At 53.1% G+C, this 20,164-nt stretch overlaps 2 protein-coding genes across 7 annotated transcripts in view; one reads left to right on the top strand and one right to left on the bottom strand.

Moving 5' to 3' along the window:
* The first annotated feature begins 4,288 nt into the window (after window positions 1-4,288).
* On the top strand, window positions 4,289-14,112 carry CEBPG (CCAAT enhancer binding protein gamma). Of its 5 annotated transcripts, none has more exons than XM_038529443.1 (2): window positions 4,289-4,448; window positions 10,568-14,112. In XM_038529443.1, exon 2 carries the CDS (start codon window positions 10,664-10,666, stop codon window positions 11,105-11,107), a length of 444 nt encoding a protein of 147 aa, XP_038385371.1. In that variant the 5' UTR covers window positions 4,289-4,448; window positions 10,568-10,663; the 3' UTR covers window positions 11,108-14,112. The 5 variants fall into 5 exon arrangements, with proteins under 5 accessions (XP_038385371.1, XP_038385375.1, XP_038385372.1 ...); XM_038529447.1 differs by having other exon boundaries at window positions 4,358-4,376; XM_038529444.1 differs by lacking the exon at window positions 4,289-4,448 and adding an exon at window positions 4,943-5,214.
* Window positions 14,113-16,153: 2,041 nt separating this feature from the next.
* The window catches only part of PEPD (peptidase D), a 109,379-nt gene continuing 105,368 nt past the window's right edge, over window positions 16,154-20,164 (bottom strand). Inside the window, exons 13-15 of one of the 2 annotated variants that reach the window (XM_038529440.1) lie at window positions 19,779-19,963; window positions 17,288-17,479; window positions 16,154-16,699 (exon numbers count right to left, since the gene is read on the bottom strand). In XM_038529440.1, coding sequence (XP_038385368.1) covers window positions 16,562-16,699; window positions 17,288-17,479; window positions 19,779-19,963 — 515 coding nt within the window. In that variant the 3' untranslated portion in view covers window positions 16,154-16,561. The remainder of the gene's footprint in view (window positions 16,700-17,287; window positions 17,480-19,778; window positions 19,964-20,164) is intronic. The other variant, XM_038529441.1, reaches the window with a different exon arrangement.

The following is a 20,164-nucleotide window of genomic DNA, read 5'->3' as shown; positions in this document are numbered from 1 at the left end:
TTCTGTCTCCAAAGCCCATCACACTGCCGTGATGTAGACGGCTGTCATATACATCACACAAGCCAAAAACAAAAGACTAAAAGCAAATACCCGTTTATCTTCAGTTTTGTGGTTCCCAGCCACTGGAATCATTTGCATTACAATTATTACATAGCGGGTAATTGGTGCTTATTCGGTGAAGATATAAGAATAAGACTGTGATTACCTCTCCCGATATGCATGACATCACAGCCTTCTCTTCTGCCCATAGATGGCACATGCCTATCTTTACATGCATGGATGGCGGGTCCCTAGCCTCATGCACGCAGCTGCACGCAGCTCTCCTCACCTGTGTGTGGATGATCTGGATCTCCCTTCATGTGCTCACATGGTACACGCCTACCCTTGTGCACACCGAGGACATGTACTATTCTTAAGTGCACAAGTGACATGTCCTAACTCACAGGGAAAATGACATCTGACGTGTGATAAAGTGCTTTATAAGGGACATTCACAGTACCCTCCAACTGTTCAAGTTTGAACCACGTCAGACTTTTCTGTTTCATGCATCAGACCCGCTTGCAAAAGTCGGGGTGCCCTAAGACAACCGCTCAGCATCTTCTTAGCTGTGGTGATTCCAAACAGTGCTTCCAAAGGTAAAATCAGAGGTGTAAATTTTGCCTTCGGGGATAGGGAGCACGTCACATGGGAAGGCACAGACCCGTCAGCCGACGCGACGCCTCCATCAGAGTGACCACGGTGTGATCTGCTGTGTGCAGTGGATATTCACGGATTTGTCTGCAGTGGATATTCACGGATTTGTCTGCTCAGGACTCCTTTTCCCTTTGGCACAGTACCTCTGTCACTCTCTCCAGACCTGCCCTGTCAGTGCCTTGTGACCTGTTCCCGGCCACTTGATTATTCCAGGGATGAGCACTTGACCCACCTGGGCCAATCTGAGTCCTTGCCTAAGACTTTGGTAACAGGGACTTATAAAGACAGTTGACTTTTCTTTAGTGACCAAAACTGAACATTGAGGCTGTCAGTGACCAAGCAAAAAAAGTCGGTGTGCAAGCAAACGATCAATGAAACCAATAGGCACACACACACACACACACACACACACACACACACACACAGAGAAAGGCAGAGGTAGACGTGAAGACATTTGAGCATTTGAGTTCTTGGTTCTGATGTGGCACAGGTATTTCATGAAGAGGGCCCTGAGATCTTTGACCAAGTCCTTCTTTATGCAGAGGCTAGTCAGGGGCGGTTTTCAGTTACTTCCAATCAAAAGAGCCCTTACCAATACGGAATGATTGACAATCCCTGTCACGTTAGTGCTAATATACCACAGCAAGTATCTACAGAGAGGCAGACCCGTGGCATTGTCTCAACACTCAAAACACAGATCTGGCCCAGAGCTCCTGCCACAGATGGTTCATATGGTGTATTAACTTTTCAGAAACTTTCCAAATATAAATTTATGATAAGTACTTAAATAGTATCACAAGTACTTCAGATATATTTAAGATACCCGCCTAAGTTTGCGTAGTAAACTTCTATGGATCCGGCTTTCTAAACAATAAGAGGTTCAAAATTATCAAATTTTTCCTTATTCTATGGAAACACATGATATAAGGGAACCTAAGGGAACCATGGGTAGCTAAGGGAACCATTCTATAAAAACACCTTTTGGGGCACGCCAGGGTGGCTCAGTGGTTGAGTGTCTGCCTTCAGCTCGGGCCTGGATCCTGGAGTATCAGGATCGAGTCCCGTGTCGGGCTCCCTGCATGGAGCCTGCTTCTCTCTCTGCCTGTGTCTCTGCCCCCCTCTCTCTGTGTGTCTCTCGTGAATAAATAAAATCTTCAAACAAACAAACAAAAACATCTTTTGGGATATACTATGAGGTCAACATGAACACCTTCAATATTCTGTTGTATTTCAGTGCCTGAATCATCAAAGCTATATGAAGCCCAGCTTGACCTTGTTTGGAAGTGTATTTTGGTCTCCTATAATTCTATGACGTAACTTGCTTATAATTGGTGCATGAGCCTCATGGTAATAACAGTTACTACGTTGGACTTCCTACCACGTAGCAGGCAGCCACTGTTCTGGGAGCCAAACATACACTCCTTTAACCCCCACAGCAATCCTCTTGGGTAGATACTGTTCCCTCCATTCACAGATGACGGAGAGGTTACATGATTTGCCCAATGTCACACAACCACGAAGAGGTTAAGCCGTGGAGAGAACAGCCTGACACTACAGTCCACACCTGTTAGGTAACTAGGAGAGTTCACCATAGTAGCTCTCAGGTTAAGCGGCATCATCAAGTAACAAGACATCCTACTTCCCCATAGAGGGGATTTTAATGTACTATTTGTTTACAAACTCTTTGGATTTGTAGAATATGGGTTGGGTATCAGTGAGGCGGAGGCCTATCAGGAAATCTTTTATGATGAGGGCTTATGAGGTGACTTGGAAGAAAGCCACGTGGTGGATCCCCTCAACCCAGAGGCAGCCTCCATCCACCAGGCTCTCCTCATTTCTTTATGGTGACAGCAAATCTTTCCAAGTCTTCCCATCTCCCTTCCAGTAAAAATCAGAAGCCTTCCTGGGCCACGGGCCTTGTAAATCTTCCCAGTCTCCTCTGGGACACTGAGCTTCAGCCACTCTGGCTTTACATTTCTCCCATCATAAAACCTTTAGATAAGCCATTCCCTCTGACCGGTACACCATCTGTGCCACCTAGGCAAATCCTCCTCATCTGTTAGGCCTTCCCTGAACCACAGACCACATCTGTGGTCCCTTCTTATAATCTCACAGCATCTTGTACTTCTTTCTTGTCATATGTATGAAAGTGGTCACAGAAAGATTGTGTAATTACCGAATGTATCTCTTCCTGGCTCTAATTGTGGGCAGGGGCTGTGTTTGCCTTGTTTGCTGCTGAATCCCCAGCACTTAGCTCACAGTTTAGCAGGTAGTTGGCACCAAATAAATACTTGGAAACTAAGTAGAAGGATTACCAGCCACCAGCTGAAGAGGAAATAAATACTCGAGACTCCTTGGCATTGACAGACCTGCTGAGTGTGGAAGGAGACCTGCCCAGACACGGGCCATGCTAGAGCAGCCTGGCAGAGTGGTTAGCAAGCCAGAGGATAGATAATAACTGAGTCGACCTCGAATTTTTTTTTCCCCCCTTTACAACTTTTAAGTGATTAGCAAGCGGTGAGGGCAAAACCATGATTTTGTGAGCAATAAAATACAATCCAATTTTAATAGTGCTAACGTCTCGATGGAAAAAATTTCAGATCAGAACGCTGAGGCCCAAAGTCAAAGACACATAGTGTTTTTCTTGATGCTATTACGTCTTGCCACCAACAATGTTCTATGATTACCACTGTTCGCTTTTAGCTGGCAGCCCCTTTTATGCTTTATTATTATTTAATTTTGCAAAGTTTTTTTTTTTTTTTTTTTTTTGATCTCTTTACTGATTCCTCGAAACAATCTTATGCGGAGAGCTGGTGCCATGGCCTGGGCGATGAAGAAATGTTTCCTCTTTCAAAGACTCTTTATTTTTTTGGACGATAAGCATTACTAAAGAGGAAGCAATCAAACCTATCTTGCTGGCTGCGCCCTCCACCCAGCGCGCGGCTTCCCGGTTGCAGACGCTTTCGGATCCTCCTGTGCAAGGGTCTTGGATTCAAAACACAGGACTGGCACGCGTGGGGTTTTTTTTTTTTTTTTTTTTTTTTGTCTTCTTGAGATCCCATCTCTCAAGTCTGATGGCCTGGAAGGCATCGCCCGGGAACCGACCGCGCCAACCCGGTGCGGCACCCTCTGCAGCCTCCACCCACGTGACATCAGCCCCGCGGCCGGGAAGCCGCTCGGGGGGGGGGGGGGAGGGGGCGCCCGGGGGCGAACCCCAGAGGGACGGACGGCGGGATGCAGAAAAAAAAAAAGCGGAGAAAAGCAGCTCAGGAAGCTGTGCCTCCCGAGGCAGGTGCTGCCCCGCGGGGAGGCCGCTCCGCAGCGCCCCGGCCCCACGCGCGTCTGGCCCCGGGGCCCCCACGGCCCGGCCCCGCGCGGAGGATGCGCGATGCGCGCGGCGCCGGGAGCGGCCAACGCCTCCGCCACGTGCCCGCCTCCCGCGGCCAGGCCGCTCGCGATTGGCTGGCGGCGCCGTCCGTCACGGGGGGCGGGCGCGGCGCCCGCAGGCGGGCGCTCCTATTGGTCGCGGCGGCGGCGGCGGCGGCGGCGGCGGCGGCGGCGGCGGCGCGCGCGCGGCCCGGGCGAGCAGGGGAAGCCGGCGGCGGCGGCGGCGGCGCGGGCGGAGGCTGCGGGTTTCGTAACCGTCGCTCCTCGTCGCTGAGTCGCGGGGCTGCGAGGCCTGGGTGCGTCGGGCCGCGGCGCGCGGGGCCGCTCGGAGCGGAGGCCGCCTGGGGGCGGGCGGGCCGGAGGCGCAGGTGAGGAGGCCGCGGGCGGCGGGGCGGGGGGGGAGGCCGCGGCGGAGCCGGCCGCTCGCGTGGGTGCGACGCCCAGCCCGGCCCGGCCCGTCCCGGGGCGCCGGCTCTCCGCGAGGGCCCCGCGCGGCGTCTGATGCAACCTGCCGGCAACACCCGGCGCGGCGGCTGAGCTCATCCCTGGCGGCGGCCCAGCGCCCCCCGCGCCGCGGGCGCCTCCCTCCGGAACCGGGCCGGGCGCGCGGGCCGCGGGGTCGGGGCCGCCTCGGGGCGCGGGCGGGGGCTCGGCGGTTGGCGCCCGGGCCTGCCCCCAGCCGCGGGGGAGCGGCCCCGCCCGCCTTGCTGCAGGGCGTGCGCGGAGCAGGCCCCTCGGCCCGCCGGCCGGCCAGGTGTGGGGGAGGCCGGTGCGCGTGCGCGCTGCGGGGGGCGGGGGGGCCCGGGGGGCCCGGGGAGCGCGGGTCGGGCCTCCGGGAGTGGGTTCCGCCCCCAGCCTGCGCGCTCGGGACCCTGCGGGAACGGATTGCGCTCACACGGCCTGTGCGACGCCCAAGGACAGCTTGGAGGGAAGGTGCTGCTCTAACCGAGGAGTCGTGCATCTTGGAGCCAAGCCTCTGGCCGGCCCCCAGCACCTGGCGTGTGCGTGCCGCGGGTGAGCCGGACGCCAGTGGGCTCTCTCCCCGCCTGTGCGAGAACGTCCTAGGAGCAAGGCCAAGTCGTCACAGGAGGCCGGCGAGCTGGAGGACCTTGCCATTCCTTGATCGCTCTTCTGGTGGGTGGGTGCGCGTGGCCGATTCATTTTTAAGAATTTTTGTCTTTTAAGATTTTATTTTATTTATTCGTGAGACACACACACACAGAGGCAGAGACAGAGACACAGGCAGAGGGAGGAGCAGGCTCCATGCAGGGAGCAACCCCCCCGCCCCCCCATGCAGGACTCGATCCCGCAGCCTGGGATGACGCCCTGGGCCGGGGGAAGATGCTCAACCGCTGAGCCACCCAGGCGCCCCGATTCGGTCATCTTTAATACCTGCCTGGAAAACAGGAGGAAACAAAATTTCACGTTTTTTAAATACCCAAGAGCGCGCCATGACTGTCAGCGGTGTGTGTGATCTTGGAGAGATGGTTTCATCCGTAGGGATTCCGACAGCCCATGGGGAGTCCCTGGTGAAGACAGGACCTCATGGGGCTGAATCTGGCCTTCTAGTCTAGATTGCCTCACCTGATCACAGTGATGGTAAATGTGAGTAGCCACGATGTCAGGTGTATTGTGTGTTCTTGGGGACGAGTGCCTCCGTGGATTCTTGGAGGTGCGTTGGTCTCCTACCTTTTAGGTTTTCCAGCTCTGTTGGGTAAAAAAAAGTTTTTTTGAGTATGATTTCCTGCTAGAGATGTATTTATAAACAATGCATGTAGTATTTTGTATGTGGTAAGTCATACCAAAAGTAGAGTAGAAAGATGGTGTTTAAAAAAAAAAAATGAAAATATATTTTCTCCGTACTCCTGGATCACTTAAGTACTCCCTGAAGGGATGTATGCTCCTTCATGGACCCCCACGCTGGGTCATGAAGCAGGCCGTGGCAGCTAAAGGGAAATCCTGCTCTTCTGGGTATGTACCGACTTTGCTTACCTGGACACCACTTAAGAGTACAGACTTGTCACACCCCGGCAACACACACCTAAGACCTTGAAGTTATTCACTGGAACACATAGCTGGGCTACATCTTTATTTTCTAATAAAGATTCTCAACTGAAATCAAGCAAAGAGCAGACAAGAAATGTTGATTGTATAGACTGGGCACTCGAAGTAGCAAGTGGAATTGTATTTTTATTTTCCTGGACACCTTTAAGAAGGACTAAGAAATTGGGGTAGGAAGACCATAGTATCTTAAGAATGCTCTTGATTTAATTATGGTTGTTCTAAGAGATTTCAATGCTAGAGGCTCTCATTTTTATAGAAGACATTTATAAAAATACATTTTTTTTTCTCTTAGCCCCTGAGCCAGTATGGGACAAATACTTCTCGAGCACCACTGTATGGCCAGCCCTGCGCTAGATGCTGGGCACACGGATATGAAGGCAGTCCTGCCTCTAGCTTAGTCTGCAGGGAGCCACCGTACAGAGCTGGCATTGACAGAAACTGGGGGAACAAACTGAACAGCCACACAAGGAAAAGAAAAAGTGTGACCATTTAGGTCATCGGTAGTGGTTTGGTGTTGCTGAGCTGTGAGGTGTGAGGGAGCAAGGGCTGGAGACAGAGTAATACCTTCAGTTTAATCCTGGACACTGGAGCAGGTTGGTGTGCTAGGTTGCTCCGGAGACAGCGTTTGGAGGGTGCCCCTGGGAGATGATGTCAGCCTGACGTAATCCTGTGGTGTTAGGATGGACAGGGATGGTGGTTGTAAAGTTCTTTTGGGAGGGGGGTGAGTGGGACTGTCAGATACTGATGATGGTACAGACTGGGAGTAAGGGAGAAACATCTACAGATATTTTGTGGTCACTCACTGAGGAAATTTGAGTTACGAATATTTGGGGGAGCGTGGGAAGGAATATCTGGTTGTACATAAGGTGGAAAAAAGATGACAGGAGGGTTAGGAAAATTCTTGACAAGTTTACTTTCCAAATGAAACTTGAGAGAAATTTGTTGTACTCATTCTAACTTTTCTGAGTTTTCAGTGTGTTACTGATTTGAATGAATGTTATTTGAATTAAGAAATTCGATTTTATTTTATTTTTAAGAAACTCGATTTAAAAAAAAAAACAACAAACTGGCCCACTCAGATCCATTGTTAATCTGCAGCAGTGGGTCTCAAACCTCAGTGTCAGCAGAATCACTTGGAGGTTCCTTTGAAAGAAGATTGCTCAGCCTTCTTCCTAGAACTCGTGATTCTTGTGTCGGGAGCAGCCTGAGAATTTGCATTTCTGACAAGTTCCCGAATGATGCTGCTGGTCCAGGGACGAGCTCTGAGAACTACTGCTCTTCGGTTTCCTGAGCTCTGAGAACTACTGCTCTTCAGTTTCCGTCCTGCTCCCTGCTTGAATGATTCACAGGCAAGGAAACAAGGCGTCACCCTGTTTCCTGTAGAATGAACTTTGGAATAGTATTTGTCCACGTAGGAGCCAGACTTTCATTTAGGATTGAATATGCAGATTTGAAATAAACTAGTTTTTTTTTTTTCTCCATTGTAGGTGCTCAGTAAATATTTGTGGAAGGAACAAAAGCATAGATGACAGTGCAAACTGAAATGTGTCACTTTGGAGGCAGCTATTTTGTTTATGTAAAAAAGAACTGATAATCTGGAATTAACTCTTCTGGACCACTTGGCCCTTTGACCTCTTACTTGGTTCACTTTCCTTAATGGGTAATTATTTACATAAAACTTACTTCCTTGGTTTTAGTCGAGGAACTTAAAAAAAAGCAACAGTTTTGAATTTTTTATTATTTCTGAGTTTCCTTGCTTATATTTTTACCAATTTGATAATTACTCTTTGTTTTTCAAGCCAGAGGGCACATTTTCAGAGCCCCCCATCCCCTCCCCCATTCAGCCTATTACCTTAGCAGGATGAGTCACACTGAGGTAAAAGCTCTTCCTCATTCCTGTATCTTTGGGTACAAAAACGAGCATGCTCATCACTGAATTTGGAGCCTGTATTCGAAGTTTTTAGTGACTTGGGAATAAAAAGAGCATAAGGGGGAAGAAAAGAGTTTTTAGTGACTGATGTTTGTGGTATATTTTCAGAGTCAGAAGGCATCTTACCATTGTGCATCCCTCATTTGCAAAACTGGCGGAACCAGAGTTGCCCTGGTTCCTGCTCTGTGCTTTCTAGATCATGGTTATCTTTGAGCTGTCTATATAAATTGGCTCTAAAGATTAAAAACATAATTGCTGTATGAAAAGTAAAAAAGTTATATGACCATGATCATGATAGTTAAGACAATTCTAGGAGAAGAATACAACAAGTCTTTTTTTTTTTTTTTTTTAAAGATTTTATTTATTTATTTATGAGCGAGAGCGAGAGAGAGAGACACACACACACAGGCAGAGGGAGAAGCAGGCTCCATGCAGGGAGCCTGACGTGGGACTCGATCCTGGGTCTCCGGGATCATGGCCTGAGCCAAAGGCAGGCGCTCAACCACTGAGCCACCCAGGAATCCCAGAATACAACAAGTCTTAAAAAATCGACTAAAATTCTTATGGTCACTTTACACCAAATAAGCAATAATGCAGATGGCCACTAACACTAATTAGTGGTAAGGTGGCCCCAATTAATGCTGAGCTGCCACTGTTTTAACTGGAAGAAAAATAGGAAACATAATAAATTATCCCGGCAAATTATGAAATGTCCATTACTGAAGATAGACTTGGGAGTAGATATCCATCCATGGTTTGGAAGGAATCTTTCTCTTTTGCCTTCGTTTTGGAGTGAGAATAGATGACCCACAGACTCAGGGCTGCGTGCATGGCTTTGAAAACAATTGAAAGTAATGATATATGGAGTTTTTAAAAGGAAAGATATTTTTTAAAGAATTTATTCATGAGAGATACAGAGAGAGAGGCAGAGGGAGAAGCAGGCTCCATGCAGGGAGCCTGACGTGGGACTCGATCCCGAGACTCCAGGATCACGCCTTGGGCAGAAGGCAGGCACCAAACCACAGAGCCACCCAGGCGCCCCCCCCCCCCCTTTTTTTAAGATTATATTTATTTATTCATGAGATAGAAGCAGAGACGCAGGTAGAGACAGAGGGGCGGAGAAAAGGAAAGATTTTTTAAAAAGCAGGCCAGTGAACAGTGTTTACACAAGAAATGCCCGGCTAAAGGTTTGGGTGAAGCTACTGGTGTCTACTAACAGAGTTTTTCCTAAGAACTGAGATGATGTACCCATTTGACGCATTTCATAATTTTGGCTCCAGGTTTTTTCCACTCATGTTGGTTTAGCAGTTTTGTGAAAAGAGGATAGTTGTGTGGTTTGTAACACTGCTTTCTGAATTTTCAGGAGTGTTGTGATTTCTTGGGCGACATCGCTCATCCACTGAGTCAGTTTGTCTCGAAGTGGCCTCATGATCGGATAGGTATGCTTTTGACACATCTTGAGGCAATTGTAGTGACCTAGTTGGATTGATAGTAATCCAAGGATGACTGGTTTCTGAAACTGTGGCTTCGTTTCTGTGGGCAGCAGTGCAGGACACTTGAGAGTTGGCATGCCCTCTGAGTTGCTTGGGCCGTGTAGAGCGGGTGCCGACTCCGTCTCTGGCCTCAATTCCATACTTGGTCTTCCTTGGGTGCATCATTAGGGCTTTTGTTTCTTTCTTTGTGGTTTCAGGTTGCCTGTGTTGAGATGTGTTTATAAATTATGTCAAGAGGGAAAAAAAACCCTGTTAGAAGCAGCCTGCTGGGATGGGCCAGCACGCTGAAGGTCCCAGGGCTCCTGAATCTCTGATCCAAGAAGCTGGCTTCAGAAATCTGTGTAAAGCACTCTCTGTGAGGTCATTAAAAACAAAACAAAAAACGAGCCTCCCCTCCAAAAAAAAAAAAAAAAAAAAGGCTTTTCAGAATATCGCGGAAAGACGTACTCTGGGAGAAAAGTCAAGTTCTCAGTGACTCAGTCTCTGCATATCGGCCTAAGGAGCGAGCAGTGATCCTCGAGTTGTCGTGGAGAGCGGGCACTCTGGCACACTGTTCTGTTTTGAAGTGAGCCAACAATTGAAACTTTGTCCCCCTTTCTTTGCAGGTGTCTTCTTCTATCATAATTGAACTCAAGTTTTCTGCGTTTAACCCAAACATCTCAGGTTTCTCCCTGGCAGATTGCCAAGTGCTATTAGTACCTGTGTGCTACCTAATTAGCAGTATTCTTTTGTTTTTCCTTCCATTTTTGATAACAATCACGGACAGGCCGTACCCCCCAGGGATTCAGGTGGGCTGGATTTGGCCTTACGGTGCTCCTGTACGAACTTATCTTTCTAAATTAAGTGATTTAGACTTCTGAAACATTGGAACGGTTGGCAGCTGCTGTAGACTGTTCCCAGCATAATCAATTAATGTTGGCCTGCTGTGCGGTACACGCACGTTTAATCTCATTTGATCTTGTCATTTCAAACATTTTAATGCAATTTATTTTTTAACTAGGTACATGCGAAGATTTCTTGCCAGCTTAGTGTGGAAACCATTGATCACCTTGCCCTCGTTTCTGCCTGTTTTGTGTCAGCGCGAGAGAGTGCCCAAATGAGCAAGATAGCACAGCAGAGCAGTACTCCGGGGATACGCGTTATTCATACTCAGGCTCATGCCAGCGGCTTACAGCAGGTTCCTCAGCTGGTGCCTGCTGGCCCGGGGGGAGGAGGCAAAGCCGTGCCCCCAAGCAAGCAGAGCAAAAAGAGTTCGCCCATGGATCGCAACAGTGATGAGTATCGTCAGCGCAGAGAGAGGAACAACATGGCTGTGAAAAAGAGCCGCTTGAAAAGCAAGCAGAAAGCACAGGATACGCTGCAGAGAGTGAATCAGCTCAAAGAAGAGAATGAACGGTTGGAGGCAAAAATTAAATTGCTGACTAAGGAGTTAAGCGTACTGAAAGATTTGTTTCTTGAGCATGCACACAACCTTGCAGACAACGTGCAACCCACTAGCACTGAAAATACAACAGCAACTTCTGATAGTGTGGGACAGTAGACCTCACTCACCCCTTCCCGACTTCACGACTTGTGGCTTGAACGCTAAAGGTGTGACTACCTGCACCGCTCGCATCAGTGGCCGAACATTGTCTTGTTCATCATTCAGAGATCCACTGAAGGTTGTTTTCTAGGATCAGCACTGAAGAGTTGATTAGCTAAAAATGTTAGCCATGTAATTTGGATATCTAGTTTTAAATGATACGATTTTTTTTGTGGGGATAAAGCAAATTTTTAAGGTATATGGTAAAAAGAAAACCAAAAAACCAAGAGCCCTAGACCTTGATGTTCTTAATAAACCCTCACTTCCCAAGAAATGCTTCTTTTTTAGGTTGATAAAAGGAATGGGGAACTAGCAGGTCCTGCAGGAGGGTCTTGGTTTTATTGGAGATGATTAATTAGGCTAAGAAAAGTTGAATGCCATCTATGTTAATGTATTTGTGATTTTTTTTCTAAATTATGTATTAAAAATCCTTAGGGCTCTAGAAATCAATCACTTTGTAATTTGGAGTGATTTTATGTATGACGTGAACCTTGTTTTAGCCTAATTTGTTTTCCCCCAACAAGTGTAGTTTTTGAGTAGCAGTGCCAGGTTAAGTAAATTCCATTGTGTTTTAAGGCAGTATATATCCAGTTGGCTTAAAAATACAAATAATTAGGAGGCAAATAGGTTTCCTAAAAATAAAGGTAAAGCATATTAGAATTATGCTTTCAGGATACCTTTGGGTTATTAGATTCGCATTATTTTGTTTTATAACAACAAAAAACCCCCAAGAGTTTAGAGATAAACTTGTGTACCAAAATTTTTGTTTCCAGTAAGTGAATATTTTTAAAATACCATTTTGACAGCTAAGTTAGTAGACAGATGCCTTAACAGTTTAGTAATTGGGATTTAGGTAGTTTCTCCTGTGTCTAAATATCTGCAATGGGGCCATGATTTTTAAAGGCAAAAATTTCTTTGAAGGATCATTTGGCGTTTGATCTTAACCAAGTGATTATTAGAACAATATATCATCGACTGTATGCCGTCTCCCAAGATAATAGTCTAAGAAAACTTGAAAGCGTAAGGTCTAACCTTTAATTTATTTCATTTAAATACATCTTTTTATATTGTTCTTGTGACGCTTCTTTTTCTAGTTAGTGGGCTCTTCTAGACTTTTTGTACCACTGCTTCTGTTTGTTCATTTGTATGCTTTTGTGTCCCATAAATTATTTTAGAAAGAAAATACTGATAAAACTCAGGATAATGACATTTTTGTTGAGACTAAAAAAATGGCAATCACAAGTCGGGGATCGCTAGGGTCTGGTTCATAGCAGTGTTGGTGGTTTTGATTGTTCTTGTAGATTTCTTTTTTTCTTTTTTTTTTTTAAAGCACAATTCTAGCTCAGATTTGTTGGCATTTGTGTGTGTGTGTGTGTGTGTGTGTGTGTGTGGCTGGGCTGGTGACAAGAGGCTGAGTCCCATCTGAGTAAAAAAGTGTGTGTTACCAGGTATCTAATTTGAACATGGCCACTTATTTTTTGACCATATGGTTTCATACTAGGGCCTGGAACAGTGTAACCAGGATGTAACCCGAGTTGCACGTTGGGCTGGTGCAAGAGTGCTGTCTGTACCCCTGGGGCAGGCGAAAATACCACCGTGACCTGCAACTCAGCAAAGCCATTATTGCGGCCATGAGCCTCTGCCGCATGTGACTGGAACCCAGTGTTGTTCCGTGAGAGCTACTGTCCCAGGAGGGGTGACTCCCTGGAGTGCCAGGAGGCAGGATGGAGGTTTCTGTTAGGGTCCAACACCAGTTTACTTCGGCTGGAGTATCAGTCTACTTCTGGGTTGACAGATATTTTGACTAGGAGGTAACCCACAGAATCCTACTGAATCTTTAATAGCTGATTGATGTTATATAATTAACCTAATTAGAGGTGCAGTTAGGTCCCCCGAATTTTTAGGCTCCACATTGTAGTCCCTTGTTCACTAAAAAAATGTCTTTCAGAAATTGTCCCTATGGAATTTATGGTCACCAGTTAGGTGAACTGACTTAACTGTCTTGGAAAAGCAGCTTCAGGGAAATCGTCAGGGGTGTGCACTTGAGATTTCAAATCAGAACATTGAATTGAAACTTCTGGAACAAATGGTTCACGCTTTCCGGTTACCGTGCACATCAGAACTTGAGCACAAGCGGTCACGTGTGCATCGGACAGAAGGGTTAACCGTCGTCTTGATTCTCACTGAAGTGTCTGGGAATGAAAGTTTTCAGTTTGATAGATGTAGGAGTATCACTGAGGGAAACCAGGTGTGGGGGATGGGAAGTCTAGAGCTTTGGGATTTATAAAATGGCTTTTGTAAGTCCTGTAGGTCACACATATGACCCATTAGGCTTTGATCTGCCTTTGCCGGCAGGTCCAGTGGTTTAGGAATTAGGCTTTTAGGGTCAATGTCTGGCTGCATCTGAGTCCGCGATGGAGGCGGGTGCTTTCCGGCTGGTGTTGGCAGCAGGTGGTGAGGTGGGAGCGGCTCCTCTGCTGTCTGGCCCCTTTCGGTGGCTGGAATGGGAGCTCAGAGACTTTGGACAGTCTTACTAAGTAGTAGTAAGATCCTAATAAAATATGACCGGATTTTTGAAATTTAGGGCCACAAGTGTGACACTCTGCAGTTCACGATGAAAAGTAGTATGTGCAGTTTAATATTTGGTATTAAATCAGCCTCCGAGGTTTCTCAGTCCCCATGACAGGGCCTGACACTTTGTACCTGAACAACCCAGTTAGCACTCAGCGTGCTTTTTTCGATGCCTTAGAGATAGGAAGCAACTTTTCTGTTTGACAAAAGCTCGGGAGGGGAAAGTCCATTCTATAGCTGTTAGACCTCCTCTCAGGAAAAAGTCCTCAACTTGTTCCTTTTTTTTTTTTTTGTTCCTGGCTTTCCTCGGTTTGTGAGATTACTCTATTTTTTTAAATATAATTTTATTTCTTTCAATGAATTTGAAATAAAAAAAACTTTGGAATAATGACTATCTCACTGTGGGTTTCTTCGTGTTGGCATCCCCTGCAAGCAGTCCAGGGGTCCCGTAGCTCGGAAAGGCGGGCGGTGCTCGGCCGTCTCCTGGCCCCGGCCCGGGGCAGGGCGGCAAGAGGTGCGTTTGAGCCTAGATTTCCCCGTACGTTCAGGGACATCATCTCTGAGGAGAGAGAGAGAGTGCCTCTTTGGCCCGACCTTCGTCACGTGGCCTCGCCCAGCAGGGCCGGGCAGGCGGGGAGGGCGGTAGCGGGGAGGGCGGTAGCGGCCCGGCTCCGGCTCCGGCGCACGCACGCACGCGGTGGGCGGCTGTCTCGAGGCCTCGGGGTGGGCCTTGCCCCTCGCAGGGTGTGTCCCGGTGAAGCGGGGGCTGATCCGTGCTGCTTGGAGGGTTTCGAGGGCAGAGGTCGTCGGGAGACTCCTGCGGTCCCTGCGCACTTGTCCCGGCGGGGGAGCAGGTTTCCGAGCCGTCGCCGTTCTGGGGGTAGCGCGTCCCGTTCGTTTTTACAAAGTAGCTGCAACCTGGAGCCCGGCCGGAGCCCGCGGGCGGCTGTGACGGTGCCGGCCTCGCCCCGAGAGCACCTGTGGGCCCGCGGCCGTGAGCGTGGCCGGGGGGCGCCGGGGCTCGGAAGCCAGCGGGCCTGCTGCACCTCCCGGCCACCCCGTTAGGAGCAGCTGTCGGAGCCCGGGCCTTCCCGCCAACCCCCCCCCCCCCCCCGGGCTCTAGTCTCCTGGGACCACCGCCTGCTCTCCGGAACCTTCTGTCCTTCCCCACTGCGTGCAGAGTGACACCCACTTGTGGGCTCGCCTTCCCCCCATGCTCTGCTGTGGCCGCAGGGCTCCCGTGGGCTCCTGGGCCCCGGCTGCTCTCCTCGCGCCTGTCATCTGCCACCCTCGCGCCACCGCACGTTGGGGCCGAGACGACGTCTGTGCACCTGCCACGGCCAAGCCTCGGAACCGGCCTCAGGGCCCGTGCATGGCTCCCTCGGCCTGTAGCAGATGTTCAGTCGTTTGTTGAATGAGACTCTTCCAGAGCTTCCGAAGGGCTTTGCGGTGCTGCTCAGCTTTCTGGAAGGGTCTCCGAGGAACTTCTGAAGCTGTGAATTTGCGCAGAGGCTTGGAGGCAGGAGGAGGTGGTGCATCCCCCGGGACGTGGGCCACCGTGTGTCCCGCCGGCTGCCGGAGCCCGCGCTGTGCTCGCCGGGCAGGACCAGCCGCACTCGCGCTGCCGCGTCCCTCGGGGACAAAGACGTTCAGTTCCTGGGATTCCCCGTAGTCTTGCTTGGTGACCAGAAAATGTGTGAAACGGGCAGTTTTGGTGTGAGGCGTCCGCAGCGCACAAGGGAGACACATGCATGACACACCCAGCTGCGTGTGGCACACACGACACCGTCCGCCTCCAGGGTCGGCCTGACCCGGGCCAGTTCTACCTGGGGGCGGGGGCAGCGGAATCCCGGTGGCCCGGGACGGCTCAGGCAGAGACATTTGATGACCTCGGGGTCACAAACGACAGGGACAGCCTGTGCACACGCAGGAAGCCTGCACGCGCGTGTGACAAATCTGAGCAGCACACCGGGTAGGGGGTGACGTGGAACCCTGGGATGGAGGGTGTGGTCGAGGGGCAGACCTGGAGCGTTGGTGCAGGGATGGGGCCCGGGCCGCAGAGGTGACCATAGGGTCCCGCCCCTGTCGCGCAGCTGCGCCAGGTGGCAGGGTCTCTGGCGGTCGCGGCTCCACTAGCTCGTACCCAGGACAAGGAGAGCACAGACGAGACCTCGGGTGTGCGACAGCTGCCCCCACGTGCCACGTGGAAATGCCGCGGCCTTCGGAGATGTAGCTTTGAGGCCGGAGCCACTCAGATCAGGCTTCTTCCTCTGCTGGTTCACCTGCTAACATGCCCAGGTGCCGCGTGGGGGGCCCCACCCCTGGGCCCCAGCACCCCAGCACCCGCCTGGCCACGTCTAGGTCCTTGGGAGCTGCGCGCACCTGCAGGGCGGAGGGCGTGGGGGTGAAGAACAGAGAAAGTTGCACACCAAGGACCGTTTCTGGAAACTTTTTATTGCAAATGCTACTGTGTGTATTGATTTGAGAGAAAACGCTGGAAATGGATCTTTCTTCCCTGAGCAGAAGGATACAGATGACAGCAAGACGCATTTTAGTTGCTGCTAAAGAGCAGAATTATTTTCCATTAGCATTTTTGAAAGCCACCGTTTGTCATTCAAGCAAAGTAGCATCAGTATCAGATTAAGGTGTGATCCCGCAGAAGGTTAAGAGCGAGCCCGCCACCCCACACGCGCCCCAGGAACAGCGTGATCAATTCGGGGACACGGCCGTGTGATCTCTGAGCACCCGTCTCTGGCCGCTGGAGGGCCGTCAGGAGGCTGCCCGTCGTGAGGACAGGTGCCGGGCTGGGTCCCCCGTCCCACTGGGCACCCCCAGCTGGCTCTACTTTGGGCCGGAGAAGGGGGTAAAGGCCTTGTCGCGGCCTGCCATGCACGCCTCAATCTCCTCCACCGTGCGGGGCACACAGGTCAGCAGTTCCATGCCACTGTCTGTCACCACGACGTCCTCCTCGATGCGGACCTGGGTCAGAACGACAGGCACTCGTGGGGCGTCCGGGGGGCTCGCTCGGTTGAGCATCTGTTGGTTTCGGCTCAGGTCATGGTCTCAGGGTCCCGGGACAGAGCCCCAGTGGGGGGTCCACTGGCCTTCGCTCTCCCTCTGCACCCCCCGCCCCTCCCACCACTCACTCTCTACAATAAATCCAAAAAAGAACGAGCCACTATTCCTGAGCTGGCCTCATGCACGAGATTAGAGGGGCAGACCAGCTGCGGGGCAGGAGCCCCGGCTAAGAGCCGTCTGTCCGCCCCCCAGGAAGGGGCAGGCCTCCAGGCCTCCGGGCCTCCAGGCCTCCGTGGGAGGCTGCGGCCAAGGTGGCTCCTCCACAGGGAGCGGTGGGGGCCTGGGTGGGCAGGGGTCTTGTAGAATCTGCATCTCCCAGTTGCGGAGTGAGGCACCTGACGGACCCCGAGAAAGCAGGGGGGGTCCCCCTCAAGTGGGGAAGTGAGGACCAGCCCCTCCCGCAGGGCTCCTGTCCGGGGACCCGTGGCACGCGGCTGTGTGTGAGCGCGGGGGTCTGGGCGCCGGGACGCAGGGCCCGTCGGCACTCACCCCCCCAAACCCACGGAAGCGCTGCAGGACCTCGCGGTTGAAGAAGCAGGCGCGGGCCGGGTCGGCCAAGGCCTCGTCCAGCAGGTGGTCGATGAAGTAAAGGCCCGGCTCCACCGTGAGCACCATGCGCGGCTCCAGGTGTCGCGCCGTGCGCAGGCTCCGCAGGCCGGGCTCGTCGATGCGCTCCACGCCCTGCGAGGAGGGGACGGGCACGGAGGACCCCGCCGCCCCGCACGCCGCTGCCCCGCACCCCACCGTCCTGCGCCCCGCCGCCCCCCGCCCCGCAGCCCCTGCTCCCGCCCGAGCTGCCGGAGCCCTCGGGGCCCCCCTGCGGGAAGGCCACCCCCCAGGCCCCCCCAGGAGCCCCGTGGACGCCAGGCCGGCTGCTGGGCCGCGCAGGCCGCGCTCGGAGGCCTAGAAAGCTCTGCAGAGGCCCGGGGCGTCCCGTGCCCCGTCCTCGGGCAGCTCAGCGCTCCCGCGGCCCGACCAGCCTTCCCGAGGGGCCCCCAGGAGGGGCAGGTGCCCCCCGCTGCGCGTGTGGGGGAGCGCCCAGGGCACCCGGCGGGTGGGAGCTCCCAGGCGGCCCCGCGGAGGCACCCTCCCCAACAAATGCAGGGGTCTGAGCCCACCCCGTCCCCCCGCGGGCCCCCCCAAGCCTGTCGGTCGCGCTCGGCCCTGGGAGCCCCGCTGCAGAGCCGGAGCCGTCACCTCTGGGGCCCGCGAACATGAGACTTCAATTAGCGGTTCCCGTCAGGGAAGGGGACGCAGGCTGTCGGGCCTGCACAGCTGGGCACCGCAGGGAAGCCTGAGGCCCGGATTCCACGGGGGCGGGGACAGCAGGGCACAGCCACCCGGGAGGAGAGGGGAGGGGACACTGAGGCACGGGCACAGAGGCCCGGGGGGGGGGGGCGGGGGTGTGTGTGGCCCCTGACCCTGCTGGGGCCGCATCCCCGGCTCCACGGGGAGTGCGTGTGGGACAGGCAGGCCCTTCTGCCCTGTGAGGCCTGTGCCCGCCCCGGGCACCCCGTCCCTGTCCCTCACCTCCCTGCCACCCCTTAGGAGCCTGTCCCTTTCCCTCAGCCCCAAGGCGGGGAAAGCCGGGTGCCTGGCAGATGCAGTAAACCAGAAAGGTCATCTCTGCTGGTCCCCCCGAGTCCCTGTGGCCACGCCGAGCTGCTCGCTGGGTGTGCCCGGGGGACAGTGGACGCTTCAGGCCCTCACCCCAAGGTGTGGGTGAGGGGAGAGAGGGAGGGGTGCAGGGGGGAGGACCGCACGCCTGCCCCCGCCCACTGACCCTCAGCTCCCAGACGTCTCCCACCAAGACGACCCGCCCGGGCGGGGCTGGGTGAGGCCAGGCCCCCGCGGGGCGTGGGAGGGGGCCCTGCCCGTGCCGGGTCCACCCCGGCTTCCGCCGGCGCAGCGGGCCGGATGGGGCCTCAACTCCTCCTGGGCTCTGAGCAGAGGACACCCAGATGTGTCTGTAGGCCTCAACTAAAACAAATGACTTTTATAGGAAAAGCCATATTTTTTCTACAATGTTTATCTGTCAAAAGAATAGACTCTGTGAGCACAAAGGGCTGCTTACTGGAAAAGATAAAACAGTTTGCTGCCAATTTTCTCTGGTGGAAAAAAAGCGCTCTGGCGACTAATGAATAACGAACCTCAGTTAACAATGTCTGGAAGGCCCTGCTCTTGGCTCCCTGCACACAATGTGATGGATAGAAATTAGGAAATTAAAACTGATTTTGTTTCTCCAAATTTAACTGTTTACACTTGAGGAAAAAAATAATTGAATAATAATGCTTCTCTTGAGCAACTTTTTCCCCCCCAAAAATCATTCTTAGTGCTTTCAAAATACCCTGCAGCCAGCGGGCCAAGCCTAGTCTTGGCTAACTGGCTGGTGGGCCCCAGGGCGTGCACCGATTGCATAATCAGCCCCCTGCACCTTGGGCGCCAGGCCAGGCGGCAGGGCCGGGCTCACCCCCACCCACCCGGGCCCGGAAAGGCTGCGGCCACCTGCCGGGCAGGGCCTCCCCCAGGCGGGCTGCAAGCACCCTCTGGGTGGTCCTTTCAGGAGTCCGTGGGGAGGAAGGGGAGGGGAACCTTGTCTGGAAATGCCCACAGGGGCCTCCCTCCCCTGTCAAGGGCGCCTGCAGGGCCTCGGAGGAGGCCACGGAGGGGGCGGGAGGGAGGAGGGAGCGGCCTGGGGCTGCGGCCTTACGGCAGTGCCTCAGTGTCCCCGCCTGAATGGGGCGGGGCCAGGAGGACACGGTGGTGGCCAGGCCAGCCCCGTCACTAAGACCCGGTTTCGGGGTTCCCACTGCTCTGTGGGACCTGCACACTGACCCCCGGCAGGGCAGGTGCTCCCCCAGGCAGAGCACAGCCGTCTGGCACCAGAGGTGGCGGTGCCCTCTAGGAACCCCCGCCCCCGTGGCCGGGAAGCAGGACCAACCTAGGGGTGCAGGGAGAGGAGCCCGGCGTCCACACTGACCTCGGGGTAGCCTCCCACGTCGTGCACGTCGATGCCCAGGAAGTGGCCGAGCCCGTGAGGCATGAACACGGCCCCCAGGTGGGCCTGGACCATGGCGTCGATGCTCCCGTTCAGGATGCCGATGCGGACCAGCTCCTCCAGGTGGACGCGGTCGGCCAGCCGGTGCATGTCCGGCCACCAGACCCCTGTGGCTCCAAAGGAGGCTGCGATGAGCGTGGGGCCCGGCAGTCTGGCCGGGACTCCCGAGGGAAGGTTTGGGGGACACGGGAAGCCCTGGCAGCGGCTGAGGTGGGAGGCCCCGGAGGTGGGTGGTGAGGGTGCTGGGCCGGGGCCGGCTCTCCAGGGGGCTCTCGCCGCTGTAACCCGGGGCCTCGAGCCCCTTCCTC

The sequence above is a fragment of the Canis lupus genome, chromosome 1 (assembly GCF_011100685.1).
Source record: "Canis lupus familiaris isolate Mischka breed German Shepherd chromosome 1, alternate assembly UU_Cfam_GSD_1.0, whole genome shotgun sequence".
NCBI classification, from domain to species: domain Eukaryota; kingdom Metazoa; phylum Chordata; class Mammalia; order Carnivora; family Canidae; genus Canis; species Canis lupus.
This window is presented reverse-complemented; position numbering and strand designations above follow the sequence as displayed.

What these genes read in the sequence shown, in the direction of transcription:
- CEBPG (XM_038529443.1), top strand. Translation starts at nt 10,664, where the DNA reads ATGAGCAAGATAGCACAGCAGAGCAGTACTCCGGGGATACGCGTTATT.